At 42.4% G+C, this 25,162-nt stretch overlaps 2 protein-coding genes across 15 annotated transcripts in view; both read right to left on the bottom strand.

Annotated features, from left to right (window-relative positions):
* slc6a8 (solute carrier family 6 member 8) overlaps positions 1–6,751 on the bottom strand; it is a 28,077-nt gene extending 21,326 nt beyond the window's left edge. For 7 of the 9 annotated variants that reach the window (XR_009790462.1, XR_009790463.1, XM_061787567.1 and 4 more), the window contains exon 1: positions 2,512–6,751. Coding sequence is in view for 6 of the 9 variants with exons in the window: in XM_061787567.1 (XP_061643551.1) it covers positions 2,512–2,806 (295 nt within the window). In the remaining 3 variants the exon portion in view is untranslated. Of the gene's footprint in view, positions 1–1,634; positions 2,442–2,500 lie in introns of those variants that run through there. The other 2 variants (XM_061787620.1, XM_061787603.1) reach the window with 2 other exon arrangements.
* Positions 6,752–9,544: 2,793 nt separating this feature from the next.
* The window catches only part of slc35a2 (solute carrier family 35 member 2), a 33,019-nt gene continuing 17,401 nt past the window's right edge, over positions 9,545–25,162 (bottom strand). For 3 of the 6 annotated variants that reach the window (XM_061787848.1, XM_061787822.1, XM_061787804.1), the window contains 2 exons: positions 21,131–21,667; positions 15,508–15,613 (listed from right to left, as the gene is read on the bottom strand). In XM_061787848.1, coding sequence (XP_061643832.1) covers positions 15,509–15,613; positions 21,131–21,667 — 642 coding nt within the window. In that variant the 3' untranslated portion in view covers position 15,508. Of the gene's footprint in view, positions 15,354–15,507; positions 15,660–21,130; positions 21,668–25,162 lie in introns of those variants that run through there. The other 3 variants (XM_061787813.1, XM_061787829.1, XM_061787836.1) reach the window with 3 other exon arrangements.

Here is a 25,162-nt window from a genome sequence, read left to right as displayed (position 1 = left end):
GCATACACTTACAAGCACAAATAAACCACACAAACAAAACACACACAAATACACACACACACTTACAGAAACACAAACTGACACACAAAACACACAAACATACAGTTCATTCACGCACAACACAGTGTTTATTTAATGAACTGCAGGCCTCAAACTGACCTTGAGTTACATTATACTAACACTGTGAGTACATTACAATAACAGCGTGTGTGTGTGCGCGTGTGTGTGCGGGCGTGTGCATGTGTGTCTGCGTGTGTCGGGGTGAATAAAGTGTGTGACGGGATGGCGGAGGAATCACTGAAGGAAACAAGGAAAGAAAGGAGTAGGAGTATTAACATTAGCTGTTAACAAAGGTCCGAGCCAACAAGGCCGCACAGAGTCATCTGAGTCATTGACGGATGCCGGCGTGACCTTCAAGAGGAGCGTGACCTTCTAACGGCGCCAAAGTTGGCATGAGTCCAGCAACACGCGGCAACTTTGGGCTCCATCGGAGTGGCGTTTATTTGTGTTCGTGCTATCTTTCTAAGAAGGTGACTAATTGCTTTTCTTGGTGTATGGCAATGGAGAACGACCATTTGACCTTTCTACGCTGTCGTGTACGAACAAAACCGAATAGTGACCTTCATTCTCATCTTCCGCCTGTGAGAGCGAGCGGACCTTTTCCTCCTCGGGCCCCCCACTTGCCGTCATCACCATCGTCCTGCTCCCAAACGCCGCCGCTGAGTCAGCAGATGGTGTGTGTTTGTATGTGTGTGAATGCGTTTGAATGTGTAAATATCTTTATGTGTGTGTCTGTGTCTTTGCACATGCGTATGTGTTTGAATGTGTGTGTGTGTTTAATGCATGCCTGCATCGGGTGTGCTGGGGGTGCACCAATATTTGACCGTGTCTGGTCCCCATCTGTCAATCAATAATCCAAGTCCTCCAAGACAAGCCACATGGCCGCGGCTAGTGGGCAGCTTTAAGAGTTCTTTCAAATCCCGACGCATGCTCTAAAACTTCACGGCCTGCATCATGGTGCCAACTGGTCTTCAAATAATATCTCACATTTGTCCAAACAAGACGCCCCTAAAAAAGAACTGTTGTTGAAATGTTCAACAAGTTCACATTTTTAAAATGAGCCATCAAAGTGCACGCTCTTTTGTCATGTGGAGTTGTACGATATGGGCGGCTTGGACGCCCACATCGCAGGTGAAAATCATTCAACATGCGGATGAGTGGCTGCTTTTGTGTAACATAGAAATGGGCACCGTGTCGTTGGAAATGTTCAGCAACATTTTCTGGCTCCTTTTTCATCAAATTGTCAACACTGACGGTGCTTTTGTAAAGTAGCTCCTCTCTTTGTGCAGACATGTTTTATTACAATTTTCTTTTCTTAATATTATGGCTATTTTACTTGCTTAACCATGAAACTTTATCTCAGTGAAATTCTTGAGAATCCATATCTTTTTTTCTGGAAAATGATACAACTTAAGTCCAGTAATATTCAGACACTTTTTGGGGAAAATATATTACCTTTTCTTGTTTAAATATTAATTTTTATCTTGGAAAAAAATGCTATTTTATTCTTGAAGACCATTTTTCACATTTGGAAAAATACAACTTTATTTGGGTAGCATTATGCCATTCATTACCTGAGCCGCTTCTCCTCACGAGGGTCGCAGGCGTGCTGGAGCCTAGCCCAACTATCATCGGGCAGGAGGCGGGGTACACCCTGAACTGGTTGCCAGCCAATCGCAGGGCACATAGAAACAAACAACCATTCGCACTCACAGTCATGCCTACGGGCAATTTAGAGTCAACAAACAACAGTATTTACAAAAGAAAATTAAAATTATCCCAACTCACTGCGGGCAGGCGCCTGGGTACACCCTGAACTGGTTGCCAGCCAATCGCAGGGCACATACAAACAAACAACCAATGGCACTCACATTCACACCTATGGGCAATTTAGAGACTTCAATTAACCTACCGTGCATGTTTTTGGGATGTGGGAGGAAACCGGAGTGCCCGGAGAAAACCCACGCAGGCACGGGGAGAACATGCAAACTCCACACAGGTGAGGACGGGAATTGAACCCCGGTCCTCAGAACTGTGAGGCTGACGCTCTAACCAGTCGACCACTTAATGAACTTAACTTTTTTTTCCTGAGAAAAAGATCACTTTTCCACTATTTAAAGTGCACATTCGTATTTGGAAAAAATAGGTTTGACTAGAACTTGATTCTGGTAACATTGTGTAAGTCTGTCTGTCTATTTAGCTATCTATCTATGGAATAAATACAATTTATTTCTGGTAACATTTTCATCTTTTTCTGGATGATGAAAATGTTACCAGAAATGAAATACTTGTCCGTTGTTTTCTTCCGACATTTTTCTCTTGGAAGAAATTTGCCAGTGCTGTCGAGTTATTTGATTAGTTTGCGGTGCGGCTTCACTGATGTAAGCTGAGCTCCGAGCAAAGCTGCGAGGAGGAGTGAGTGAGGGCTTTAGCGCTTTACTTTTCGCTCACCTCCTCCGTTCTTGTAGCACAGGTAGGGGAACCTCCACACGTTTCCCAGGCCCACGGCGAAGCCCACGCACGACATGATGAAGTCCATTTGTCTGCTCCACGTCTCGCGCTCCTGACGCACCAGCGGCGGCGGAGGAGGACCCACGACTACGCCGCCTTTCTTGCAGCCCTCGGAACCGGGTCCGTCCGGCCCGGCCGCCATCAGCCCCCCCTGGCCGAGGTGACTCCTCTTGGCCTCCTCCGGGGGCAGCAGCGAGCAGGAGGAGGGGAGGGGGCACGCAGTCTGCCTGTCCATCAATCAAAAAGGCGCTCGCTCCAAAATAGCCCAAAGCGTTTTTTGGTCTGTTTTTCTTAATGTTCCCCCTGTCCCCTCCAAAAAAAAAAAAAAAAAAAAAAGTACAAATAAAAATAAAAATCAAACGCAAATAAAACGTCCAAAGTGTTCCGACGTCGACGGTCAGAAACAATCCACAAAACACTTGAACGTCAGCTTGAAGAATCGCATCGGCTGAGGGGGGCGTCGGGGTTGGGGGTCACCGCCCGACGAGCATGGGGTCGCCGAGTCCTCCTTCCAGTCCAAGCAGAGAGGGAGGGTGGTCGTGGGGGGGAGGAGGGGGTCTTGACCGGAACGCGCACGAGAGAGAGTGGGGGTTGGCTGATCCTGCTCCTGATCCTGTGGGCTGCCGGGCGGCCAGCGCGAGCCTTTTAAAGGGGTTGCTGCTGCATCTGGTTACGTCACTGCGCACGCCCCGCCCCCACCTGTCGTCTGACGTCAGTGGGAGGGTCTCCCTCGCACAAAGCGGATGATTGAGAAAAGCGCATACAACGATTGTCATGAGGAGTGTGGAGCACTGGCAGCTCCACATATACATATGTGTAGAATATTGCAGTGGTTTTCAAAATGTTTATTTTCCAGTCTTCATCGAAAAATGCAGACAAAAAAAAAAAGCATATTTCCTACTATAAGCCACTGTAACATGATGTGCATTTTGAACATTAACACTGTGTTTGAATACAGGAAAACAAAAACTGCACTAAAATGATGATTTGATGAAATGTATTGCACAGAAATGTGTACATAAAAAGCCTAAAAACTAACTAAAAACGTTAAATACATGTACTCTTTGCCACAAGCTTGTATATATACACTCATGGTTTTCAATGCATTTTTCCCCCAATATCACGGACTAATCCTCTGTCTGCACTGTCATTTTCAATAGCAATCGAGCAGCTGTCGATTTATTTGAAGTCCTCTCCTACATTTAATGGGGTCATAAAATCAGGAATAGGACTGAAATGATGGCTTCATGCTGACAACTTAATGTTATACGTTTCTGATCCTTGTATAGTGGCTTTACTTGCGCGATTTGGATCATTCTCGGGCTACAGGGTGAAATGTCTCCAAGAGTGAATGTTAACCTATCAATCAGTCGGCACTTCAATTAGTTCAATCTGATATCCCTTTTAAATTGGGTCCGTCTAGCTTCAAATATTTGGGAGTGACTATAACCAGAACCATCCCTTCTCTTTTTTCTACTCATTTGCCCCCCTTAATGACTGACCTTAGATCCGACCTTCAGAGATGGGAGCATCTACCCTTGTCTCTGATTGGGAGGCTTAATACGATCAAGATGAACATCTTGCCTACATTTTTGTTTCTCTTTCATTGTCGACCTGTTTTTCTTTTGATGAAAAGATTCTTTAAAAAGATACACCAAACAATATCAATCTTTTGCTAGAAGGGTAAGTACCTATACGTAAAGCGGTGCTTCAAAAGGTGGAAGTTCAATGGAGGGTTGTCATCACCAAATTCTCAATTGTATTATTGAGCTGCTCATATTCATAAAATGTCATACTGGTATGCGTCGGCAAATCCGCTTTGGTGCAAATTTGTATCCAAATCCTGTATGTCGTCTTCTCTACCAGCCTTGCTCGCTTCCTCTTTTCTGTCTGACACAAAATCTGGTTGTATGTTCTACTCGCAAAATCTGGTACCAATTCAGGAGACACTTTAAGTTTAGCCTCCTGTCTGCTTCGGATCCGTTAATGAGAAACCAGTTATTCAAACGCTGCTATTGGATTGGCTTCTCAGCCTGGCATGATAAGGGTCTGAAATCTTTTCAAATGTATATAGGAATGATGATTTTAGTAGGTTTGCCGACCTCTCGGCTGAGTTTGGTCTCTCGGCTTCCCAACTCTTTCGAAATTTTCGGTCCAATCATTGTTCCCAAGCTTTCCTAAATTACCACCGACTCAGGTATGGGAAGAACTCTTTCAGTTAGATCTATTTCAAAAGTCAGAGATTTCAAAGGTATACAGTGAATTGCTCATTTTGGATAGCATCCCTGATGATCGAATCAAGGGGGCGTGGGAGGCCGAACTTGGACTGACTTAAAAACGGTTGGTGGAATGCTGCCCTTCATTCTTTTCGTACAAGGTCATCTTGTACACGTCTTACTCATACAATTTAAGGTGATATTTAGGATTCATTATTCCAAAGCTAAATGATCTCAAATATACCCCAATGTGTCGGATAGCTGTGATAAATGTCATCTTTTACCGTGCAATTGAACTGTCTCTCCATTTGTTTCTATTCCTGGGGTTTCAGTCGCTTTCGCACCTGTTCACAGTCAATCAACGGGAAGTTTGGGCCTTTGGTGGCTGTGGATCAGCAGGTAGAGCAGGTCGTCCAGTAACCGAAGGGTAACTGGTTCGAATCCCGGCTCTGACTGTCCGCATGTCGAAGTGTCCTTGGACAAGACACTGAACCCTAATTTGCTCCCAGTGGGCCTGGCAGCGCCTTGCATGGCAGCAGTCGCCCATGGTGTGTATGAATGCGTGTGTGAGTGGGCGAATGTGGTTTTGTAAAGCGCTTTGGGCACTGTGATGGTGTAGCTAAAGCACTATATAAGTGCAGTCCATTTAACATTTACCATTTCACATCTTTGATAGTAAGACACATCTTCTTCTCCTTCTAGTGTCCTTCTAGTTCCCTTTGGATGAGAGATGTAATGTAGTTTCTAAAATGGAAGAAACTTAAATATTCATCCATCCATCCATATTCAACACCGCTTATCCTGGTTAGGGTCGTGGGGCACTGGAGCCTATCCCGGCTGACTACACGGGCAAAAGGCAGACTACACCCCGAACTGGTCGCCAGTCAGTCGCAGGGCACATATAGACACAGACAACCATTTGCACTCACATTCACACCCTCACTGAGTAGGAACTGACCCCATGCTGCCTGCACCAAAGTCAGGCGAGTGTACCACTACACAATCAGTGGGGCCCCTGCCGTTTTTAAGTCCATCTGACACCTATTCACAGAATGATCAAGGTCCCCCTCTCTCCTCTATAGCATATATCTGGATGCCCTGAGGAAGCCTGTGTAGCCTGCGTTTGATGCTGTACTGTACATACAGTATATTGTACCTGATCACATTTCTTAAACCATAAAAAGAAGTTAAGGAAGAAGCGGGTTGCTAAAGAGAGAGGACATATGCTAGAGTGGGGATATTTTAAAGGCGTCTCACTGCCTGCATTTATTTGACCATACCTAGCGGGTACGTACCTTTCGCATACATTCTGGTCATAAGCTTCGCTTTTTCACCCACAGGCAAATTACACCATGAATATAGTTATGTATTGATGTAAAACACAATATTTAATGCTTTATTTACTATTTCTATGGCTCGAGGCCGCACGGCGGCATGGCTCGCAAACCCAGAAATGTATTTTCATTGTGAGTGAAAGCTTCTGTGCATTTTGATTGGCCACTCATGGAAAACTGTCGCCAAACCATGCGCACTGCGCAACAGTTCACACGATTGGCCAGTTCAGGGTGTACCCCGCCTCTCACCCGAAGATAGCTGGGAAAGGCTCCAGCACGCCCGCGACCCCAGTGAGGATGAGCAGTACGGAAAATGGATAGTTGGATGGCAATGACCATGCATGGAAGGGTGTCGCCCTAGCACCCTCCATTGTCCAGCCGCCGCACGTGTGTAGCATGTTTGGATAACACCGACACACACATGCGCGCAGGTTCGCACACACTCGACATATGTGCGACTTGCACAGAATCTCAAACTCACACACACAAACACTCACTCGCATGCAGGTCAGAAAACACATTCACACACACACACACACTTGCAAAAAAGTATGTGAAAACACACATACAATTACCCAGTCTTAAATGCACATACACACAAACAGGGATGTGCACAGACATTTTGGGGCCCAAGTGAGGAAAAATGGCACTTATTGTAATTTATTCATTCATTTTCTCCTCTTTGCCGTTTTCTGATGCTCCATCTTCTTCCTTTTCTGGTATGTTCTTTTTTTGGCATTATGCTGCAGACATGATTGAAATGAATTGTTTTATTACTTTTGAGCTTCTACAACGATGAAAGAGAAAACACTTTCCTGAATATATTAATGATCCAATATTGAAATTATCGTTATTTTATTGCTCTCATTATTACACTACAATTCTGTCTCCACACCAGGACATAGTCATTGATGGTGACATGAACGTATATTCAGTGTACCTTTCACATTTGAAGGAGGGCTGTCTCTCTGTATCAGGCACAGTATTGATACATTTCTATCAACAACACACTAGTAGAATAAATGATGAGGAGCCTACATTCAAAATGATTCCATCGCTGTTCAAGACAAAAATCAGGCAGCACGGTGAGCACATCTGCCTCACAGTTCTGAGGACTCGGGTTCAAATCCAGCCTCAAACATCCCCAAAACATGCATGGTGGGATAATCGAGGACTCTAAATTGCCCGTAGGTGTGGATGTGTGTGCGATTGGTTGTTTGTCTATATGTGCACTGCGATTGGCTGGCGACCAACTCAGGCCTCTCGCCCTAAGTCAGCTGGGATGGAAACCAGCACGCCCGCGAAAATGGATGAATGAATGGAAGCATAAGTATACATTCTTGATAGCTTTCTTATTTTTTTGAAGCAGAGTTTGACCTTATATATAGTTTAATTTATTTCATAAAAACACAAAAATAGGTTTTGTCTTGGTAAATTTACAGTTGAGCGCATACCCCTTGGCCTCACGAATTGGATTTGTTTGATTCACCCTTAAAACCAAGTCTTTGTCTCTTTCCAGTGGACGTAGAAGAAAACTACAACTGTGCACTACGATTACGACGAAAACAAGCCAAGGCAAGCAGTCCTCGGTTCACGACGGAGGTTTGTTTAAGACCTTACCTTAAGACCTCCTTTTTAAATCCCATACCAGGCTTGAAACCTCATTTGAAACCATGCACCACTTGGGAAAGTCAAATCAACCTTTACGCCACCTTTCCTCAAGGAGAGATGAAAAGGTGCTTCTTTGGAACATACGAAAGGACAGCACTGTTTCCAACGGATTCGACTCCACCAATTCCAAACTGCCGTCATCGCGTGACGAAAATCGCTTGCGGACTTAACCTGAAAAATATTTGCTTAATATATTATGCACTGGATATTTCTTTCATCTTATTCTCTACACGAAAGACTGCACTTGAACGCACCCGGCTGTCAAACTCCTGAAGTTTGCAGATGACACCACAGTCATCAGTCTCATTAAAGACGGTGACAAGTCTGCGTATCGACAGGAAGTGGAGCGGCTGGAGCTGAACACGCTCAAGACTGTAGAGGTGACTTCAGAGTGGACTTCAGGAGGCATCCTTCGCCACAGCTGCCCCTCACGCTGTCCAGCTGCCTTGTGTCAACCGTCGAGACCTTTTGTTTGTTTTTGACCTCCAAAACCTGTATGTACCTTTCCATTAATGGTGCCATCACAGATGTGTAAGTTACCTATGCCATTGGCACTAACACAGCCCCATACGATCACAGATGCTGGCTTTTGAACTTTGCATCCATAATAGTCCGGATGGTTGTTTTCCTCTTTGGCCCGGAGGACATGATGTCCACAATTTCCAATAACAATTTGAAATGTGGACTCGTCGGACCACAGAACACTTTTCCACTTTGCATCAGTCCGACTTAGACGAGCTCGGGCCCAGAAAAGCCGGCGGCATTTCTGGGTGTTGTTGATAAATGGCTTTTGCTTTGCATAATAGAGTTTCAAGTTGCACTTACGGATGTAGCGCGAACTGTATTTACTGACATTGGTTTTCTGAAGTGTTCCTGAGCCCATGTGGTGATATCCTTTACACATTGATGTCGGTTTTTGATGCAGTGCCGCTTGAGGGATTGAAGGTCACGGGCATTCAATGTTGGTTTTCGGCCTTGCCGCTTACAATCAGTGATTTCTCCAGATTCTCTGAACCTTTTGTGATTTCAAAATCTGAATCATCTTTATTTGCAAAGTATGTCCAAAACACACAAGGAATTTGTCTCCGGTAGTTGGAGCCGCTCGAGTACGACAACAGTCAATTTACAGAACACTTTGGAGACATAAAGACATTGACAAAAAAAAAAAACAGTCACTGAGCAGTAAAGGGTTGCTCGTTATCTGGTAACGGGCATTCAATGTTGGTTTTCGGCCTTGCCGCTTACAATCAGTGATTTCTCCAGATTCTCCGAACCTTATGATAATATTATGGACCGTAGATGATGAAATGCCTAAATTCCTTGCAATTATACGTTGAGGAACATTGTCCTTAAGCTGTTCGACTATTTTCTCACACACACCTCTTTGTGAACATCGCCCCATCTTTGCTGCATCTTTGCATATCTGTTGTTGACCAATACTGGCCCTCATGCCAGAGTAGCATCTGCTCCATTTGCACACTGATTGAGGAGTATCTGCAACATTTGCACAATCTACATTGTCCCAGATTATCGCACTACTCGTCACTTTATACTGCATACACTCCTTGAAGTCTCGGCGCCCTTTGCACAATGGTCATTGCACCAGACTATTGCAATATTAGTCCTTCGAACTGCTCTAAGTGCGAGAGGACTCTGCATCTTTTGCACAATTGTCCAAAAAAAAAAAAAAAAAAAAAAAAAAAAAATGTACCGGAATTACCAGACAACTAGCAACCCTTTATTGCTCAGTGACTGTTTTTTTTTTTTTTTTTGTCAATGTCTGTCTCAAAAGTGTTCTCTGTCAATTGACTGTCTGTTGTCGTACGAGAGCGGCTTCAACTATCCATCCATCCATTTTCTGAGCTGCTTCTCCTCACTAGGGTCGTGGGCGTGCTGGAGCCTATCCCAGCTATCATCGGGCAGGAGGCGGGCTACACCCTGAACTGGTTGCCAGCCAATCGCAGGGGACATACAAACCATTCGCATTCACAGGCACACCTACGGGCAATTTAGAGTCTTTTGTTTTTGGGATGTGGGAGGAAACCGAAGTGCCCGGAGAAAACACATGCAAGCACGGGGAATAATAGAATAAAGATGATTCTGATTCTGAATGACTGAGAAGCTCCTTTTATACCCAATCATGGCAGCCACCTGTTCCCAATTAGCCTGTTCACCTGTGGGATGTTCCAAACAGGTCTTTGATGAGCATTCCTCAACTTTCTCAGTCTTTTTTGGAACGTGTTGCAGCCATAAAATTCTAAGTTAATGATAATTTGCTAAAAAACAATAAAGTTGATCAGTTTGAACATTAAATATCTTGTCTTTGTAGTGTATTCAATTAAATATAGGTTGAACATGATTTGCAAATAATTTTATTCTGTCCCAACTTCATTGGAATTGGTGTTGTAGGTGCTCTTTATAATGTATTTTTGTAATATAATAATGTGCCTTTTTGCCACTGATTATATGTCACTCCGTGGCAATTGTGTTTGTATACTAATTTTGTGTTTTCTGAATCTTCTTTTCCTTTCGGCTTGTCCCTTTCGTGGTCAACACAGCGTGTTATCCTTTTGCATGTACGCCTATCTGCTGCATCCTTCTCTCTAACCAACTGCCCCCATGTCTTCCTCACAATATCCACCAACCTTCTCTTTGGTCTGCCTTTAACTCTCTTGCCTGAGACTGATGTTGCTCACTACTGATACCTGCTTGATCTAAAAAAAACGCTGGTATTTTAAACATTCAAGTTAATGTCTTATTTTAAAACTTAATCTATTTTTTAAACACTTTTGATACCTTTAAAACATCACCTTTATTTATCCAGGTGAGGCAATTGAGAACTGGTTCTCATTCGCAATGCCAACCTAGGGGCCTTGTTTGGGACAACAAGTTTCAATATGTACAAGTAAATCTCAATAAATTTTAATATATTTATTAAATATAGTAGGTAAAAGTAGCACAGCATTTCAGAAAAAGAACATCCTACCAGTCAAAAATGGTGGTGGTAGTTTGATGGTCTTGGGCTGCTTTCACCTTCAGGACCTGGACAACTTGCTGTGATTGATGGGACCATAAATTTTGCTGAATTTAGCTCTTTAACAGAAAATCCTGAAGGAGAATGTTCAGCCATCAGTTTGTGACCTCAAGCTGAAGCGCACTTGGGTTCTGCAGCAGGGTAAATATCCAAAGCACACCAGCAAGTTAAATTCTGAATGATTAAAAAAAAAAAAAAAAAAATAAATGGTTTTGGAGGGGTAAAAGTCAAAGTCCAGACTTGAATCTGATTGAAATGCAGTGACATGACCTTAAAATGGCCGTTCATGCTCAAAAACCGTAACCTTTTTCTGAATTTAAATAATTCTGCAAGGAAGAGTGGGCCAAAAGTTCTCCAAAGAGATATGAAAGACATCGCCAGTTATAGAAAATATTTATTTCAGTTGCTGCTGCTGAGGATGGCCCAACCAGTAATTAGGTTTAGGGGGTCATTACGTTTTCACACCGAGCTAGGTAACTTCTTTTTTTTTTTTCCTTAATAAATTAAATCATCATTTAAAAACAGCATTTAAGTTCACTTGGGTTATATTTGTCTGATATTTACACTTGTTTGATGATCTTAAATATTACAGTGGGAAAACTATGCAAAAATATAAGAATTTGAGAAGGGGGCCAATACCTTTTCACGGCACTGTAGATATGATTAGCTAGAAAATGAGCTGGACACATCCTATATCAGTTTCTGTGAAGAGGTGTGTGTACCAATCACGTCATTTTGCACATTCAATAACAAGCTGTGGTTCACTACCAAACTTAAGCAACTTCGCCAGGCTAAGGAGGACGCATATCGAAGTGGGGACAGGGGCCTGTATAATCGCACTAGAAACCAGCTGACTAAAGAAATTGACATTGCAAAGAGAAACTTGGCATTAAAGTTAGAAAAACAGTTTAGTGCTAACGACTCTAAATCAATCTGGCATGCATTACAATCGCTTACCAATTACAAGCAACGATCACCCCAAGCTGAGAACAATAGTAGACAAGCTGACGACTTGAACACCTTCTACTGCAGATTGGAAAAGGACACTTTCACACCCCACACCCACACACAATCACACCTCTGACTTCTGCGTTGACCATCCATGAACAGGATGTGAGACGGATCTTCAAACAACAAAATATTAAAGCGGCAGGCCCGGACCTTGTGTCCCCATCCTGCCTCAAAGTCTGCACGGACCAGCTCGCTCCAGTCTTCACACAGATCTTCAATAGACCTCTGGAACTGTGGGAAGTACCATCCTGTTTCAAACGCTCCACCATCATCCCAGTCCCCAAGAAACCTTGTGTCTGAATAACTGCAGGCCTGTCGCCTTGACATCTGTGGTCATGAAGTCCTTTGAATGCCTCGTGCTGGCCCACCTCAAGAGCGTCACAGGTCCCCTGCTGGACCCCCTGCAGTTTGCCTACCGAGCAAACAGGTCCGCGGATGATGCAGTCAAAATGGGACTGCACTTCATCATAGAACACCTCAATGGCGCAGGGATCCTGCTCGTGGAATTCAGCTCTGCGTTCAACACCATCATCCCCAAACTCCTCTCCTCCAAGCTTCTCCAGCGCAGGGTCTCGCCTGCCATCTTCCAGTTGATTTACAGCTTCCTGACGGGCAGGACACAGCAGGTGAGGCTGGGGGACACCACCTCATCTACATGCACTACCAGCACCGGGGCGCTCCAAGGTTGTGTCCTCTCTTGCTACACGAGCGACTGCACCTCAACACACCCAGCTGTCAAACTCCTGAAGTTTGCAGATGACACCACAGTCATTGGTTTCATTAAAGACGACTCTGTGTATCGACAGGAAGCGGAGCGGCTGAAGCTGTGGTGCGGCCGACACAACCTGGAGCTGAACACGCTCAAGACTGTAGAGATGATCGTGGACTTCAGGAGGCATCCTTCGCCACAGCTGCCCCTCACACTGTCCAACTGCCTTGTGTCAACCATCGAGACCTTCAAGTTCCTGGGAATTATAGTCTCTCAGGACCTGAAGTGGGAGTTCAACATCAACTCCATCCTCAAAAAGGCCCAGCAGAGGATGTACTTCCTGCGGCTTCTGAGGAAGCACGGCCTGCCACAGGAGCTGTTGAGGCAGTTCTACACAGCGGTCATCAAATCAGTCCTGTGTTCTTCCATCACAGTCTGGTTTGGTGCTGCTACAGAAAAAGGACAAACACCGATTGCAACGGACAATCAAAACTGCTGAAAAGATTGTCGGTACCCCCTACCCACCCCTGAGGACTTGCATGCTGCCAGAACTAAGACAAGAGCATGCAAAATCCTCTCGGACCCTCCACATCCCGGTCACCAGCTCTTCCAGCTCCTTCCCTCAAGTAGGCGCTACCGAACAACGCAAACTAAAACTAGCAGACATTCCAACAGCTTCTTCCCTCTTGCCATTAACTTCTTAAAGTTAATTTACAATTCCATTGCAACATGCTGCCAATTTTATGTCTTGAGTTTGTTGTCACATTTATGTCGGGCCATTTATACATTACTCGTGCACTTACTGAAGTAGTCTCACCACACTGCACTATTTGCATATCTGTTGTTGACCAATACTGGCCACTCATGCCAGAGTAGCATCTGCACCACTTGCACACTGACTGAGGAGTATCTTCAACATTTGCACAATCGACATTTTCCCAGATTATTGCACTACTAGTTACTTTAAAGTGCATACATTTCTTGAAGTCTCGGCGCCCTTTGCACAATGGTCATTGAACCGGACTATTGCTCTATTAGTCATTCAAATTGCTCTCATTGCTAGAGAACTCTGCATGTTTTTGCACAATTTCAATAAATAAATAAATAAATTGTACCAGCATTACCAGATTACTAGCAACCTTTTATTGCTCAGTGACTGTTTTTCTCAATGTCTTTATGTCTCAAAAGTATTCTGTCAATTGACTGTCTGTTGTTGTACTAGAGTGGCTCCAACTACCGGAGACAAATTCCTTGTTTTTGACATACTTGGCAAAATAAAGATGATTCCGATTTGCTCCTATTTTGCTTTGTTTTACTCTGCTGTCTGCAGCCAGGTCAGCATTGCAAATACCTTACCTGGATAAGGTTCAATGAATAAATAAAAATTACATGACTTCAAGGACAGCTCCTAGTGAGGTTTTAAATACAGCAGTGTGAATGAAGTATTTGGTATATGTAAATGTTTTTTGATGAAAAAATAAAAAGATTGTACATTGTATATATTTGTGTATGTACAAACACAGAAAAAAAGCCTGGCTTCATTTCCTTGTCTTGCACAATAGACAACAAACAAGGCATTTTTCTGCAGGCAGGAGCTCCTCCAACTTTTCTTATCTAGAACTGCCAATGAGTCGTTCACATTTGTGTGGTCTGTGGAGATATGTTGGCCCTCCAAAACCATTTTGTTTTTTTAAATCATTCAGAATTTAACTTGCTGATGTACTTTGGATATTTACCCTGCTGCAGAACCCACATGCGCTTCAGCTTGAGGTCAGAAAGTGATGGCTGAATCTTCTCCTTCAGGATTTTATTTTCGAGCAGAATTTGTGGTCACAGCAAGTGGTCCAGGACCTGAAGGAGCAAGCAGCCCAAGACATCACACTACCACCATGTTTGACCGTTGGTAGGATATTCTTTTTCTGAAATGCTTTGCTAGATTTATGCCAGATGTAACGAGATGCACACCTTCTAAAAAGCTCAACATTTATGGCCTCCTGGATGAGTCATTGCTGTTCTCTTGGAGTAATTATTGTAGGCCGGCCAATCCTGGGAAGGTTCATCATTGTTTCATGTTTTCTCCATGTGAGGATAATGGCTCTCCCTATGGTGCGCTGGAATCCTAAAGCTGTAGAAATGGCTTTTGTAACCCTTTCCAGGCTGACAGATGTCAATCACTTTATCAGCTGTTCTGGAATTTCTTTGGATCGTGTCATTTTGTTGCAGATGTTTGAAATCTTTTGTCCGACTTGATTTTGTTGGGACAGATTGAACAGGTCTGGGGTTAATCAGGCTTGAGTGTGATCAGTGAAAGTTAACCAAAAATTCTGATTAGCCACAATTAATGCATTATTTTAAAAATTACCTTTTTCCCACACAGGGCCAGGTAACTTTGAATAGTTTTTTTTTCTTTAACAAATGAAATCACCATTTAAAAACAGCATTTTAAGTTTACTTGGGTTATATTTGGCTGATATTTACATTTGTTTGGTTATCTTAAACATCACAGTGGGGAAACTACGCAAAAATATAAGAATTTGAGAAGCGGGCCAATACTTTTTCATGACACTGTAGCGTATAAAAATATTAGTTGTATTGTTTCACTTTAAAATGTTGCAGCTAAATTTTCACTAATTTTAAACTGAATGAGGAAAGACCCCAGCCCATTGGACCCGCCGGCCTCAATAAAAGCTGACATTTAAGATGTGTCCTCCGAAAGCCCCCCTTGGACGACACGGCGCCAGGGTCGCAGCCTGTCAATCCACCTTTTCTTGTGGGCTTCTCAAGATCCTTTCTCCTTTCTGTCGCACCTGCATGATGGGGACAGCGGAAGAGGAAGAAGAGCTTAGTTAGAATCTTGGAGGTTAGCATCTCCAGGAAGTTTTTTGTGTCTTCCACATAGGAACTCCATAGATGCGTGTTCTTCCTTCACTTTCCCGAGTCTTCTTACAGGACGGCTATCAATTTACAAGATGCCACTAGTTACTTTATTACATATGTTAATACATATTAGTAACGACACCTTTGTTGTGACTTGATGGTACGGGTCAGGTGAGTACATTCTTCTCTTCTGAGGGGCAACAAAGGTGGAAACAGCGTAACAATCCATTTACCTGCTTTATATATGTATAAAAAAGTAAATCACATACAAATTCATTGGTACAAATTTCCACAGCAGCATTTTTTCATCTTCATGACTTCCTGAAGAGCTCTTAGGTGACGCGGCAGCGTTTGTCCATTTGGAATTTGCTCACGTGTCAATCATTTAAGACGCTCCACAAATCATGACTTTTGATCAGAATTCATGAGTTACTCGATTCAGCAACCTGCTGGTAGGGCTGGGCAATTCATCAGTTTTAACAATTGTTTCAGAGCATTTGTTAGGTTTTTTTTGCAGCTTCCGTATTTCCAAGTACACTGTGCTGACATGCTTTGCTTACACCAACAGTGCTGCGGAGTCTCCCTTATCAGTGATACCAAATTAGTGACCCTTTTGCTATATTTAGCAACTTTTCTAAATGCCTCTAGTGACTAGTTTTCAAAAACGGCTTAATTTATATGAATTGGAAATAGGACTTTTGCGTAAAAAACCCCCCAAAAAAACTGTTTTATTTTTAGGCCACATTGCCCAGCCCTACAGCACGTTCTCCCTTTTCACCCACACTTAATTACAAGCTCGCATTAAATACAAATCATATATTACTTTTTGAAAAAAAAAAAAAATCCCTCATCCATGCTCATACAGCACAGGTGTCCCGAGATTACATCAACGACAGCATTTGTAATAAATAATTGATTTTGTTTTTAATCGATGCATCCATTTTTTTTGTGTCAGATTTCCATCCATCTATTTTGTTTTGGTCGCTGATGAGCCTACCCCGGCTGACTTTGGGTGAGAGGTGGTGTACACCCTGCAGTGGTCGCCAGCCAATGTCACGGCACAAATTGACAAGCAAGCATTTCCACTAACATTCACCCCTATGGAGAATTTGGTGCCCACTGGCACCAGATACACCCAAAGAACAACATGAGAAGCCCACAAGCTTGTTCAAAAATAGCTCACCAATGACGGGCCATTGTGGTTTCCTAGGATTGTTGTAGAAGTGAATAATTGTGAGAACTCATTAACATGATCAGTGTCCTCACATGGATGAATATCAATCATTATTAAAGTTCCCCTTTCATCAAAATCCAAAATGTTTCCAGTTTTATGCATAACATTGGTCAAAATGAGTCTGAGACCTGGTTTAAATTTGACATCTATGCAGTTTGTCGACAACGTAACAGCCTTTGAACCCCAAGCAGCTTACAAAACAGAATTTGAAATTGCTGTTATGATATAGAAGCAACACCCATTTAAATGCCCACTTCGTGATTGCCACGCGGCCACTCGTCATCATCACTGAGTGAAAACCGGCTATGTCATGTGCAAAGCTTCCATCACCTGCTAAACTCAGCCGAGTTGAGGAATAAATGGCTTCAATGTATTTTGGGAGAAATTGCTCAGCATTTGGGAACCAGTTTTGCACTGTGTTCGGGCCATTTCGTGGAGGATGACTGTAAACAGAAGCTTTCACACACTGCTGGAAGTGCATTTCCAGGTTTGGAGCATCTGACAAGTTGGGCCACTGCCACCAAACCGTGCAAATACAGTATATAAAAGGATATGTGTTGCGGTTTAGAATGCTTAACTATCCAGTGGAACCTTGATTAACGGACTAAGCCGATTGGCCATATGCACTCATTAATTTTCAGGACAAAATGTATCGCTTTTTTCGTGGCCTAAAACACCCAGAAGTTATCCATCTATCCATTTTCCGCACCGCTTGTACTCAATAGGATCACGGCCGCGCTGGAGCAAATCCCAGCTGACTCTGGGAGAGAAGCAGGGTACACCCTGAACTGGTCACCAACCAATCACGGTACAGTATAAAGTTATTGTCAGTAAATATAAAAAAGCTTGAAAATGTCAGAAAAGTTTTAAATTTTACAATACCAAAACTACGCTGGTGTATTTGTCGTAGTGACTAGTTGCAAGTCGAGGCAGGTTGCTTTCATGAGCTGCGAGGAATTAGTGTGCTTCCTATTTCCAAAATCGGTCAAGATTAGATGCTATAGACGAAAGGCTTTTCAAAAAACAAAAAAACTGTTACTGTACCAAATATAGCATGTTACAGACTCCAGATTTGTGTGTTGTATTCCTCTTAAACACTGTCGGCATGCACGACGCCAGGGGTATCAAATTCACAGCCCGGGGTCCAACTGAGGCCCGCTGGATGATATTTTGTGGCCCTTACTCGACATCAAAGTTTAATAGTAGGGCAGCCTCTGCATTTTATTTATTTTAAAGTATTTTTTTAAATATTTATAAGCTACCATAGCTCAGGCTCATGACAGCTTTTGGCAGCATCTGTCAACAAGTTAGCCAAAGTTTTGAGTCTTTCTTAAAACCTGCCGTGAAGAGAAAGGTTGGTGAGAAGCACAGCCAATTTCCAGAAAAGTGGGAGATGGAATGTTTTAAACATTGAACTGATGTCTGATATGCACAGAAAACGTTAAGAAATACAGCATCATACATCATCATTACTCAGCTCGATGCGTTTTTGATATACTTTTCAAATGAAGAGGATTCTGATTTTGATTCTGAGGGGGATATGCAAAACACCTGGGTGGATGAGAGAGAGGACTGGATCACCGATCTTGTTGGCCTGTTAATAATAAAGGAGTAATAATAAATATCACCTTAATAGGCTCAGAGTATTGCTACAAGTAGTTGGGTGTTGTAGAGACAAGGATTTATTAAAATTTATGCAGAGTCTGCTGCTAACTTACCTTTAAACATATACTTGCTCCCTGGACTGTCTCCATTTGGTAAAATGCACGACTTTTACTGCCTGCTGATTGGCTCTTACCCGTGCAGTGGCTGTGAAAGGGTAACCAATCAGGTGGTGCTGGGGGCAGGACAATGCTGAAGAAATAGGTCACAGATAGAGAGACTCACTGTGGCAGCATCCAAGCCAAAATAACCCAGTATTAAATTATCGGCTGTCAGATTAGAAAAAGGCCAATGGGGATCTGCACCAAAATGCCAAATATCGGTCCCAATAATCGGCCCGGCCGATAATCTGTCCATCACTTGTAATTGTCACCAAAATGTGGGCACAGAGTGAATGAAAATCAAGGGAACCAGCTGGGGGGTCACCTGGGCATCTCCCTTGCCGTGGCCATTCACAGCGCACCATCGCCATATTTAAATTAAGAATAAACAATGATCCAAACATAGCAAAGATTATTTACATATCGAATATATTAATGAGAGAGCGGGTCATTTCAATTGCCAGGTGTAAAATACAAGAATAACTTGAAAAAGGGCATCCTGGGCATTTCCAATTATTTTGCAAACCTGATAAAAGGACATCCAAGATTTAAAAAAAACATGATGCCATGGGAACTTTAATAACTTCATTAAAAGTAATTTGAGCAATTGTGTTATTTCAGAAGTGTGTATCAAACTGGTAACCCTCCGCATTTACCAGTACATAAGAAGTTCCTCTCACTTTCAAAAAGGGTTCTGAGCCCTGATGTAGAGTCTTCAATGAAGCTGACATTTTTGGGACATGCGAGGAAAACCCCACCACAAGGCCGAGAGTCGAACCTCGAACCACAGAACTGTGAGGCAGATGTGCTAACCACTTGTCTTGCATTCTACCAATTTTTATGGATGCATCGAAACAAAAAGACTTATTTCACGTGAAAAGCTGCCAGTCACTCACATCTGGGCGTGGCATCACGTTTGCGTTTAAGGTGCCAGCAATAGGGTGCCTGCTAAACTGAAGCAAGCTATGCACTCACGGCTCACGCGACTCAACGAACGGCACGGTCCACACGAAAAGAAAATACACATATCGCAAGTCCATAGGCGGGCTGTTCTCAGTCCACCAACACAGGACGGCGCGTTCTTCTTTCTTCGTACAGAGATGAAAGCAAGTTGATAATCAACCAATCAGTCCTTCGCGCTGGTCAGGTCAAACCATGTGATTGGTGCATAAATGATGAACAACAATCACTGATCGTAAGGCTTCACCTACTGGTGTGCTTTGATTGGGCAGTTAGTGTGTTAGGTGGGAGGTCAAAGGAGGTCAGAGGCTGCATTAAAAATCACTCCCTACTCACTATAAAGTGCCCTAAATAATGCGTTAGCCATTTTGTAGTGCTGTTCAAATGTGTACCGAGTAGGATTTAAAAGAGGTGGTCATTTTCAGGCAAATTTCCGTGGGAAGACTTTTTAAGCTGGAGAGGTTTGGACATACTGCAAATTGTAAACTTTCTATGAGAATTGAGGATCGTTTAACAAAAAGGTATCATATTAAAAATACATTTTGCTTTCTTATCAGCAGATCTCCTTGCCCACACGCAAGGACATTACAGTACCTTAATTGCCCCCCCCCCCCCCCCCCACTCGAGCGGCATCGCGTCCAAAGCTTGTTCGTTCCTCAAATTTTGGTATGCAGCAAAGAGAAAGGAGGCGGAGAGGAGAGAAAAAAAATAAATAAATCAACGAAAAACCCATAAACTGGGGTTTAGCACTGCACTTGCACGATACCTGGTTGTATTAGGATTATATGAAAACATATTTAATACTCCCTCTGAAGAGTCAACGGTTAATTGAGTAAATTCCTGGTTTGTTCTCATAAATTGCTGGTTTGTTCTCGTAAATTCCTATGGAAAGTTTCCAACTTTGAAAATTTGTGGAATTTTACAACCCTAGTTGTGAGCATGAATAAGTTATCCCCTATACAGTTCCCTCAATTTCTCTAACAATACATCTTGAAAAGTAGTGAGCAACAATGCTCACTAAACAATCCAGTATCTTCCATGATGGATTGAGACGATAAAGAAAACGATTTTCCATTTCCGGAATACGAGTTGGATTCATGAGTTGTGACGCCAAAATATTTAAGTCGAGCAACACAGCACAACACAACGCGAATGGGTGTATTGTGCTGTGCTTTGTGTTAATTTCGTAAAATACGCTCAATTTAACACATTATAATGTATTTATTTTTTCAATATTTAGTACGAGGATCATTTATGTTGCAATTATGCAACGTAACTACCCTTGCGTCTGAGTACTGTTACAAAACGATTTATTTCACAGGTGCACGATATGGTCTGCTACTGGATATAAAATCCCTAGCCAAGTGTTCCCCTGCATATTCAAGCTTTGATTCATATTTGCAGATTCACCTTTTTTCTGATTTTGTGAGGGGAACCTATCCTCCATTACCCACAGAAAAGTCACCTATTTGTTCTTGTTGTGCTGAGGCCATGTCAAATATAAAAGTATTGCTTTGGCACCATATTGTGGCACCTATAGGGAATTACTGGGTAAAGCTTTTTTTAGGGGGCCGACAATTACTCACAGATTTTTGCTATTGGCGGCAGGCCTCACTCCCTCAGTATAGTAATTAGAGAGTGGGGAATGAGTGAACTACAGATTCCTAACACAGCCGGAGAGAGCAGGAGGGTTGAGTGCGGGATTCATGGATCACTTGACCACCTCTGACTTTGTCTGAAAGGCCTCTACCTTGGAGGTGCTGTCCTCAGTTCTCAGCGCAGAGAAAGAAGAATTGAGGGTGGCTGACGATTTAGGGAGGCTGTACATGTAGACGGCGCTGATGACCAGCCCGGCGCCAGCCACAAACAGAGGGTCCACACGGAAAGCGAACAGGTAGATGGACATGATGGTGGAGATGATGATGGAGAAGGAGGTGGCGAAGCCTTTCAGAATGTTGTCGGCGTACTTGACAACCACAGCCACCAGGAGGCCGCCGAACGCCTGGTTGAGAATGACGCACCACACCATAGACGTGTAGCCCAAGAAGAAACCACGGTGGGCCACAGCAGCACCGTCGTTCCACCACAGCGCCAACATGCCCAGAGCTGTGCCGAAGATGCCCAGTTGCACGTTGCGCAACCACACAGACGCCGAGTTCGTCTTTAGGATCTTCTCGAAGTAGACACCGGCGAATCCTGACGACAGGCAGCTGATGATCACAGCCGCCAGGCCTGCCGTGTAGTTCTGATTGGCTTTCACCGCATCCTTGTTGCCCCCATGCTGCACCTGCCAACCAATAAGTGCACACGAGGTGAAGAGGACTGGCCTGTAATGTATCGCCCGCCATCAACACCAAGTCATTTTACCCGCAATACAAAATGCAATATGGTCATACAGATAACCCCTGTTTATTGCAGCGGGGGTAGGGGGGATATGTTCCATATCCACCTGCAATGTGTTAAAAAAATGTAATATAAAAAGACATTTTAAAAAAAAACATTTGTATAGTTTTAAGTAGGGGGGATATGTTCCAGATCCACCTGCAATGTGTAAAAAAACATCACGAGACTTAAAAAAAAATGGTATAGTTTTAAGTAGGGATAGGCAGGTACACTATATTGCCAAAGGTATTCGCTCATCTGCCTCGACTCATATGTATTTAACTGCCATCCCATTCTTAATCCATATGGTTTAATATAACATCGGACCACCCTATGCAGTCATAACAGCTTAAATGCTTCTGGGAAGGTTTTCCACAAGTTTTAGGCGTGTGTTTATGTGAATTTTATGTTTTTTTTTTTTTTTGAGACATCAGTGCAGGTAAAGTGTAAAATGTCTAAAAATGATTAGACACAATTCATGATTTAACAAGCACCTCCCCCGCCCCACCCCCGTTACTTTTTCCACACAGGGCCAGGTAGCTTTGTCCTTAAATCAATAAAATCACCATTTAAAAACTGCATTTTATGTTGACTTGGGTTATCTTTGTCAGATATCTACATTTCTTTGAAGCGCTTAAACATTTAAGTGGAGAAATTATGCAAAACTATAAGAATTTGAGAAGGGGGCCAATACTTTTCACAGGACTGTACATGGTCAAACTATGCACTAGTTGGCAATAGCCTGCTAATAGTGACATTAAAAAAATTTGACCAGTTAACATCTAGCGCTACACTAGTACTACTAGCAGCGCAGATATTAACTCGTGCAGTTACACCTCACTCATAGTAACGGTGATTCACGATTAAAGGCGCAAAGCCTTTTGAGCATTTATTTGCAGCACACTAGTTTTCATTACTAATTCAGCGCAATCATAGGATACTGAATAAATGCTCACATGGCTTTCCATAAAGCGGTTTGACTATTTATTCGAGATCCAACATGTGCGCTGAATGGGCTCGCTCCACATTATCTCCCACATTCCTAAAATACGTCTTTATTTATTTAGTTTTTTTAAACAGGACTAACCATCACAGATAGACCGTCTTTTTAAGTCCTCCACCAATACACCGAGCAGCAATTTAGAAAAGGAGTACACATTATGGATCACTTTGTCCCATGTTACCTTGTATAGAATCGAATGTCATCATCGGATTCGGTGAATCTTTGTCATCAAAATGTACAGTTGATTTTTAGTTTCTGCATCTTTTTCTTAAGTGAGTCTATTTCTCCTTTGAATGGAATATTTCGTGCACAGCAATGTCCAGGAAAGCAGGTTGTGGGACAAACCAATACAAGGAATCGTGAGTGAGTTAAAAGGGCCCAGAACATCAAAATCGATTTCGTTCTGTTTTCTACAAAACATAGGTCAAAATGAGTCCGTGCCATGGCTTAAGTTTGACATCTATGCGGTTTGTCGATTTAATGCAAAAAGCAATAAACGGCATAAGGCTTGCAAAACGACCGGATCAGATTTCTGTGTGTTTGTGTACAAGTATAAATTTAGTAATTATTCAAGTAACTGCCCACTTTGTGGTTGGTACCCAACCACTCAACTCAGCTGAACGGCAAGCCGGCATTCCTCATTTTAAAAGCGAGCCAGTCTCAGCCACCGACAAGGCATACAATTACAGTCTGTAAAATACACATATTTTGCGATTTACTTAACTCCACTACTGGTCAAAAAGTTTTAGAACAAGCCATTTTTTTTCAGTTGTTTTTTTTCCTTAAATGAAAGTCAACTAGTTCAAGTCCAATGAATAGCTTGAAATGATACAAACTAAATGGTGAACTTCCAGAGGTTGAAAAAACTAGCCAAGGTTACCCAAAACTGAACAATAATGTACATTTCAGAATATACAAAAAGGCAGTCTCCAGACTAACTTTAAACTAGACAAAAGAGTGAAAACGACACAACCTAAAGTGCCACAGTTATGGGAACTTCCACAACAGAGTTGGGAAGAACTTATAAAAGAATATTTGATAACCATTTTAGCAATAATGCCACACGTCTGTTCAGCTGCTGTATCTACTAAAGTCAAGTTTATTTGTACAGCCCTTAATCACAAAAGAGTCTCAAAAAGTTTCACAGGCCCACAGTTAGCAATGATTGACGACATCCAAAAGGATAGTCAATTGTTTATTTGTTCTGTGCTGTCAGAGTAAAATGAGAAATTGTACTGCATAAATTTCAATTTAAAAAGATGGAAAAACTGGGGTGTTCTAAACATTTTGACCGGTAGTGTATATTAGTGGTGTAACGATTTATTCATTGTATTGATTTATATTCCTACTGAGGATGTCCCGATAACATTTATTTGCATCCGGGTCAGAGTCTTTGATTTTAAGGATCTGCCGAAACACTTCATTTATATAATAAAAAAAAAAAAAAAAAAAAAAAAAGTGCATCCAGGTTTTCTCACGTTAATATACGTACGTGTGTGTGTGTGTGTGTGTGTGTGTATATATATATATATATATATATATATATATTCTTAGCAACAGAGTATATTTACAAATAGATAGCTCCTCAGAAAATATGTTATACCATAACTAGCGCAGCAGCTGTGACAGCATTATCTACAAAAGTATTGGAATGGCAAGGTGAATTTCTTTGTTTTTGTTGTATACTGAAGACATTTGGGTTTCAGATCAAAAGATGAATATGAGAAAAAAGTTCAGAATACCAGCTTTTATTTCATGGTAATTACATCTTGATGTGTTAAACAACTTAGGACAAAGCACCTTTTGTTGGAACCCAGCCACTTTTCTAGTGAGCAAAAGTATTGGAACATGACTGATGGGTGTTTCTAGTTTCTCAGGTGTTGCCTTATAAATTGATTGCTTAAACATTAGAAAGTGCATATTTTTGGCTTAGGGTTTCACCTGCATTTGCCGTTAAGCAAACGAAGACCAGAGAGCTGCTTTTGGGAGAAAAGCAAACCATTTTAAAGTTGAGAGAAGAGGGAAAAAACACTGCACAAACAGTGGGCATAGCCAAGACAACAATTTGGAATGTCCTGAAAAAGATAGAAACTACGGGTGTACTGCGTAACAGACATCGAACAGGTCAGCCAAGGGTATCAACAGCAGTTGATGACAGAAACTTTGTGAGAGCTGTGAAGAAACACCCTACAACAAAAGTCAGTGACATCACTGCCAACCTCTTCGAGAGAAGAAATATACAGGCCATACCACAAGATGCAAACCACTCATTGGCAAAAAGAATCCGAAGGCCAGATTGGATTTTGCAAAGTAGTACAGAGATGAGCCACAAAAGTTTTGGGGACTGATGAGATCAAGATTAACCTCTACCAAAGTGATGGTAAGGCCAAATTATGG

Source organism: Phyllopteryx taeniolatus, chromosome 1 (assembly GCF_024500385.1).
Source record: "Phyllopteryx taeniolatus isolate TA_2022b chromosome 1, UOR_Ptae_1.2, whole genome shotgun sequence".
NCBI classification, from domain to species: domain Eukaryota; kingdom Metazoa; phylum Chordata; class Actinopteri; order Syngnathiformes; family Syngnathidae; genus Phyllopteryx; species Phyllopteryx taeniolatus.
This window is presented reverse-complemented; position numbering and strand designations above follow the sequence as displayed.